Here is a 6,487-nt window from a genome sequence, read left to right on the forward strand (position 1 = left end):
CTCCGGCTGAAATCGAGGAGCTCCGCCGCTCATGTGATCTTGCTCTCCGTGCAACCAAGCAAGCGGCTCGCGCCATCGGCCGCTCTCTTGCGGCACTCATTGTCACGGAGAGGCATTTATGGCTTAACCTGTCGGGGCTAAAGGAGAAGGACAGGTCTTTTCTACCTGATGGCCCGGTTTCGCCTGCCGGGCTTTTCGGAGCTGCTGTTGAGACAGTAGTCCGTAAGTTCAGGGAGGCGAAGGTTAAGTCAGTGGCGTTTGAGCACTACATCCCTCGCCGTAGGCGGCGTCCTTTCGGTGAACCACCTGAAGCTGAGCCTGCCGCCGGGCCCAGCTGGCGGCAGAGTCAGAAGGCGAGCGTAGCTGCGAGAGCCCCGCCTCCGAGGAGTCGGGGCGCTGGGTAGCGACCTCGCCCAAGGCAGAGACAGGATCTCAGGGAAATTATCGAAGCCAAGAAAGGCAAGCCGTAGCCCTGAGTCCAAGGCTTTAATTTGATTTACTGTTAGATTTTGTTAATAACAAAAGCCATTACTGCCGCAGTTGAACGTTGTTTTCAGTTATGTTGTCATTTGCAACTTGAAAAGTATTTTTTATTCTACTACAATTTTGTTATGTAGTGGGGATCAGTCACTAATTTCAATTCGTAGTTTTCCCAGTACAACAGCGGCTTTCCCATTGTATCGGTGTTAGGTTGTGAGATGTGTTGAGGAACGTGGGCTATTCCGCGAATCGCGTCCCACTCCTTCAGCTTTCTCTGTTATACGAATTGTTATGGGTTTAGAAAGTTGGGCGGAATCTTTATTGCTTCCCACTTCTTATTTCAAGTAAACGGGATGAGGCAGGTTGCCTCCGTACTGCACATGACTGTGACATGTGTTGAGAAGATGGGCAGTATTGCAGCTTGCAATAATGGGTTTTCATGTTTTTGAACCATCGCTCCGGCCTGACAGTAATACCATATCTGGCCAATATGGTAAGGGGCATAACATTTCCGTCACACGCTTGAGGTATTCGGCCAATCATAACGCACTGGATAGCTGGCCAATCACAGCACACCTTGCTTTTCAGACCGATGAGCTTTGTAAAAATCGACGCGTTTCAGAAAGGCGGGGCATAGAAGAGAAACAATAATGTACAGTATGTGGAAAATAATGTGTTTTTTTAAACCTTAAACCGCATAAACACATTTCATTACACCAAAATACACAAAATAATGTTCTTTTTAGCAACATCTTATGACCCCTTTAAATAAAGCCCCTTACTGCCACAGTTGAATGTTGATTTAATTTTTGCAACTTTATGTTGTCATTTGCAACTTGAAACATATTCTTTCTTCTACTACAATTTTGTCATGTAGTGGGGATCAGTCCCTAATTTCAATTCGTAGTTTTCCCAGTACAACGGCGGTTTTCCCGTTGTATCGGTGTTAGGTTGTGAGATGTGTTGAGGAACGTGGGCTATTCCGCGAATCGTGTCCCACTCCTTCAGCTATTTTCTCTGTTATACGAATTGTGTTATGGGTTTAGAAAGTTGGGCAGAATCTTTTCTTGCTTCCCACTTCTTATTTTCAAGTAAACGTGATGAGGCAGGTTGCCTCCGTACTGCACAAGACTGTGAGATGTGTTGAGAAGATGGACAGTATTGCAGCTTGCATTCCCACTTCTTAATCTGTTGCGCAATAAGGCAGGGCGCTTCCCCTTCTGTATTGCGCTTAACACTGTGAGATATATGCGAGAAGGGTGGGCTATTCCGCGGTTCGCGTCCCACTTCCTCGGCTGTAATCCTCACAGTATTATATGGTTTGAAGTAGATGGGCAGTATCGCTTCTTGCGTTCTCACTTCTTATAATTTACTGTGTTATAGCGCAGGGAGGGATTTTTCCCTCTGTTTGTGTGCACAAATGTGAGAAATACGCGGAGATGGTGGGCTATTCTGCGGCTCGCGTCCCACTTCCTTGGCTATGATCCTCACAATATTATAACGGTTGAAGTAGATTGGCTATATCGCTTCTCGCGTTCCCACTTCTTATGACCTGCAGTGCTTACCACAAGGGGGTTTCCCTCCATTTGTGTGGATAGATGTGAGAAGTATGCGGAGATGGTGGGCTATTCCGTGGCTCACGTCCCACCTCTTCGGCTATGATCCTCACAATATCAAGACGGTTTAAAGTAGATGGGCAGTACCGCTTCTCGCGTTCCCACTTCTTGTAAATTACCATGTGATAGCGCAGGGAGGGTTTTCCCTCCGTTTTTGTGCACAGATGTGAGAAGTACGCGGAGATGGTGGGCTATTCCGCGGCTTGCGTCCCACTTCCTCGGCTATGATCCTTACAATATTATAACGGTTGAAGTAGATGGGCTATATTGCTTCTCGCGTTCCCACTCCGTATGACCTGCAGTGGTTAGCACAAGGGGTTTCCCTCCGTTTGTGTGCATAGATGTGAGAAGTGCGCGGAGATGGTGGGCTATTCTGCAGCTCGCGTCCCACGCGTTTAGAGTGGATGGGCAGCACTGCTTCTCGCGTTCTGATCCTCACAATATCAAGACGGTTTAAAGTAGATGGGCAGCACCGCTTCTCGCGTTCCCACTTCTTATATTTACCTTACGTTAGCGCAAGGGGGGGTTTGGGGGGTGGGGGTTCCCTCTGTTTTGCGCTCACAAATGAGAGGTATGTGGAGATGGTGGGCTATTCCGCGACTTGCGTCCCACTCCTGCTGTGACCCTCAAGATACTAACGTCTGGGAAGAGGGGTAGTATCGCCTCTCGCATTCCCAATTCCTAGCACTGTTGTGCAATAAGGCCTTTTTTTGCACTTAGGGTTGTGAAACGTAAAACTGTACGTTGATGGGTGACTGTGACTGGCCCGCGTCAACTCTGACCCTTACAGTGTGTTGGCAGTTGCTGGTGTGTTTCTGGGGATAAGGACTTCTTAGAGTTCCTGGCTTATGCCTGCCGATAAGGCACTCATTCCTTCAGCATGGCAGCGTGGGTATTCGTTCCCCAAAGTGTCCTCTAGGGGACGCAGTGCGAGTTCCCATTCGATAGGGAACGTCTCAGGTTACCCATGCAGGGCGTTCCCCAAAGTGTCCTCTAGGGGACGAAGTGTCTCTTTCCCCTTCTCAGGGAACCATGGTTACGTGGGTAACCTGAGACGTTTTTTTTTATTGGGTGTATCATACTCCAAGTCTTTTGAACCCAAATGTTACCTTTTTTATTTTGGGTGATCTATTTCACTTCAATGAATGTACCATAATAATATGAACTTGTAATACAAAGTTTATCTGCAAATTACCAAAGAAAATTGTAGGCATGAAACCAAATTTCAAATTTTCAAATGTTATACTTACTTTTTGATATTCCCATGCTGACCCTCACCCCGTACTCTTTGAAGTATTAAAGTTGCCCGTGATGTTGCCCACTATATTGTCCACTACTGATCTTCCATTATCTTGAGTTTTAAAATATACCACATAGAATACTGGCAGGACAATGCCAATGAGTAACATTGCAATTACAGTGTTCCACCACTGGATTCCCCAGTCTGCACCATAGCTGCGCAAACGCTGGCTTCTCCACCCCCATCGTTTGGATACCCTGGAACCGCTGGAAAATACCTCTTCTGAGGGGTCTGTGCTTTGGATCAGACGCTCAATGTCACTGTCCACCTCTTTTAGGTAATTGGTGTACTCCTGCACCTGAGGTCTTCCCGAGACGTTTGCTTCAGCACTGTTTGATGATGCTACATCATTGCAGGGTCTTTGCTGGGGGTTCCTGAGCTCAGAGTTGGCCTCGGTTAGCAAGCCATGCTTCTTAACAGGGATTTTGATTGACTTCAGTGCATACATGTCCTGCTCTTGAAAAAGGTTGTTCACCCTTTTTATGTCAGCCACCTGGAAGCCATAGAAAATGATTATTTTTAAAGGAAAAGTTCACCCCAAAAATGAAAATTTGCAACAAGTGTACTCATCCTCAGGCCATCCAAGATGTAGATGAGTTTGTTTCTTCATCGGGACATATTTGGATACATTTTGCATTACATCACTCTGCAGTGAATGGGTGCCATCAGAATAAGAGTCCAAACTGCTAATAAAAACATAACAATAATCCACAAGTTCAAAGTGATTCAAAGACATGACGAGTAGTCAGGTATGGTGTCCCATACTCAGAATTTGTGCTCTGCATTTAACCCATCCAAGTGCACACACACAGCAGTGAGAAGTGAACACACAACGCACCCGGGGAGCAATTGGGGTTTGCTTTGCTCAAGGGCACTTCAGTCGTATGTATCGAAGGTTAACGTTTGTTTTATTTTAGGTTCCTGCTGGGACTGAGAATCAAATCCGTGACCTTCAGGTTACAAGTCCGACTCTCTAACCATTAGTCCACAACTGGCCCAACAGCACCATATATATTTCTAGCCAAAATATGAGTCTATAATCCAAAAAGTCCATCCCCTGTAGTGCTTTCAAGTCAAAATCCACCAATATATTTGTTTATAACTGTTATGAACTGTTTTTGCTTGTAAACAGTGCTTGATTTATTTTGTTTGCATATTTCTCTCCTGATTCAGACAAGATGATTTTTTTCACTGGAGAAAGCAATATTATGGAGAGAGGACTTGTATGTTAGCCGGAAGAAATGGTTTGAAGTTAAAAACACCTTAATGATGGCTTTTCACTTCACAAGCCATTAATTAATGGACTGGAGTCGTGTCAACTACTTGTGGATTACTGATGTTTTCATCAGCTGTTTGGACTCTCTTTCTAATGGCACCCATTCTCTGCAAAGGATACATTGGTAAGCAAATGATGTTATGTTAAATTTCTCCAAATCTGTTCTGATGAAGAAACAAACTCATCTATATCTTGGATGGCCTGAGGGTGAATACATTTGCATCAAATTTAAATTTTTGGGTGAACTATTCCTTTAAGGGCCTAAATGAGAATGATCTACGCAATCAAACAAGATATCTTGCATCCATATTGAAGCGCCAGTTTGTTGAGATTGTCCTCATGTGAGATGTCCCGTTCCAACAAGAGCATTTCTCCCACTCTTTCTCTCTCCTGTGAGGACGACTCTCTGCTCCGCGGCCGGAGCTCCATGACATTGAGTTCCTCATCCTCAGATGACACTTCTGGTTCTTCTTGTCTGTGTCCGAACATGTACACTTGGCCATCCGCACTGGCATGTACATCCACTGGAGCCTGAAAGGCTCGAGGGAGAGGATCTCCTCGCCTCATCACTGCAGCTAGACCAATATCTAGGAGAATAAGTAGTAAGGCCAGTTCAGTTGAACACTAATGTTCAAAAGTTTGGGGGTCAGTATTTTTTATTTTTTGCATTTAAATGAATTAAAACTTTTATTCAGCAAAGATTAATTAAAATGTGACTGTAATTTACAATGTCACAAAACATTGCTATTTCAAATGCTGTTCTTTTGAACTTTCTATTCATCAAAAAAAATTTATCATGATTAACACACAAAAAAAAAATGTTTCATCATATTAGAATGGTTTCTGAAGGATCATGTGACACTGAAGACTGGAGTAATGGCTGCTAAAAAAAAAACAGCTTTGCCGTAACAGAAATAAATTATAAAAATAAAATATATGAAATTAGTGTAACAGTTGTAACAATAAAACTGTAATGTTTCACAGTATTACTGTTTTTTTATAAGAAAAAAAAAAGCAGCATAAAAGAAAGATTTATAAATTATTTAAATAAAATAATAAATAATAATAAAATCCCTAAACTTTTGAATGGTAATGTTCATCAACTTTGAGCACTTTTATTATTTAGGAGTTGTTTTATATTGTAAATAAATCATAAACTAAAAAACTAAATTGTAAACTAAATTATAAACTAAAAATCCCATGGCACTTCTCGTAAAAGAGTAGGGGTGTATCTCAGGTGTCCTGGCCAAATTCCCTCCACTGGCCCTGGTCAATCATGGCCTCCTATTAATAAGCCCCTTCTACTGAATTGGCTCTATCTCTCCTCTCCACCTATAGCTGGTGTGTGGTGAGCGCACTGACACCATTGTAATGTGGCTGCCGTCGCATCATCCAGGAGGATGCTGCACACTGGTGGTGGTTGAGGAGTGACCCCCCTCATGATGATTGTACAGCGTTTTGGGTGTACAGCAATACACAATAAAGGGCTATAAAAATACCTCATTCATACATTCATTCATAAATGTATGTATGTATTTATTTGTTTGTTTGTTTATTTATTTATTGTTTGTTTGTTTGTTCTATGAAGATCACATTGAAACGTTACTGGAAACATAATCCATATAGGGGTGTGCGATATTGACAAAAAATTATATCTCGATGTTTTCTGGGATTTTATCGATAACGATAATTAGACGATATTTTGCTGAGTGTGTTATTGTGCTGGTACCTAAAGGACTGCTGAAGACAGCTGACTCATAATGTTTTTAATTTTCTTCATATTCTGTGTGGTGGTCAGTTCATACTGATAGAAAT

At 43.0% G+C, this 6,487-nt stretch overlaps 1 protein-coding gene, 1 long non-coding RNA gene and 1 pseudogene across 2 annotated transcripts in view; 1 reads left to right on the forward strand and 2 right to left on the reverse strand.

The window, feature by feature from the left end:
* LOC107690393 (uncharacterized) overlaps nt 1–404 on the forward strand; it is a 2,151-nt gene extending 1,747 nt beyond the window's left edge. Inside the window, exon 2 of the mRNA XM_016488726.1 lies at nt 6–404. Within this exon, the coding sequence (XP_016344212.1) occupies nt 6–404 (399 nt within the window). The remainder of the gene's footprint in view (nt 1–5) is intronic.
* The window catches only part of LOC107690394 (lysM and putative peptidoglycan-binding domain-containing protein 4 pseudogene), a 7,018-nt pseudogene extending 3,117 nt beyond the window's left edge, over nt 1–3,901 (reverse strand).
* Nucleotides 3,902–4,977: 1,076 nt separating this feature from the next.
* LOC107690377 (uncharacterized) overlaps nt 4,978–6,487 on the reverse strand; it is a 3,170-nt gene continuing 1,660 nt past the window's right edge. Inside the window, exon 3 of the long non-coding RNA XR_001634433.1 lies at nt 4,978–5,259. This is a non-coding gene — a long non-coding RNA (uncharacterized LOC107690377). The remainder of the gene's footprint in view (nt 5,260–6,487) is intronic.

Source organism: Sinocyclocheilus anshuiensis, unplaced genomic scaffold (assembly GCF_001515605.1).
Source record: "Sinocyclocheilus anshuiensis isolate Anshui unplaced genomic scaffold, SAMN03320099.WGS_v1.1 scaffold609, whole genome shotgun sequence".
NCBI classification, from domain to species: Eukaryota; Metazoa; Chordata; class Actinopteri; order Cypriniformes; family Cyprinidae; genus Sinocyclocheilus; species Sinocyclocheilus anshuiensis.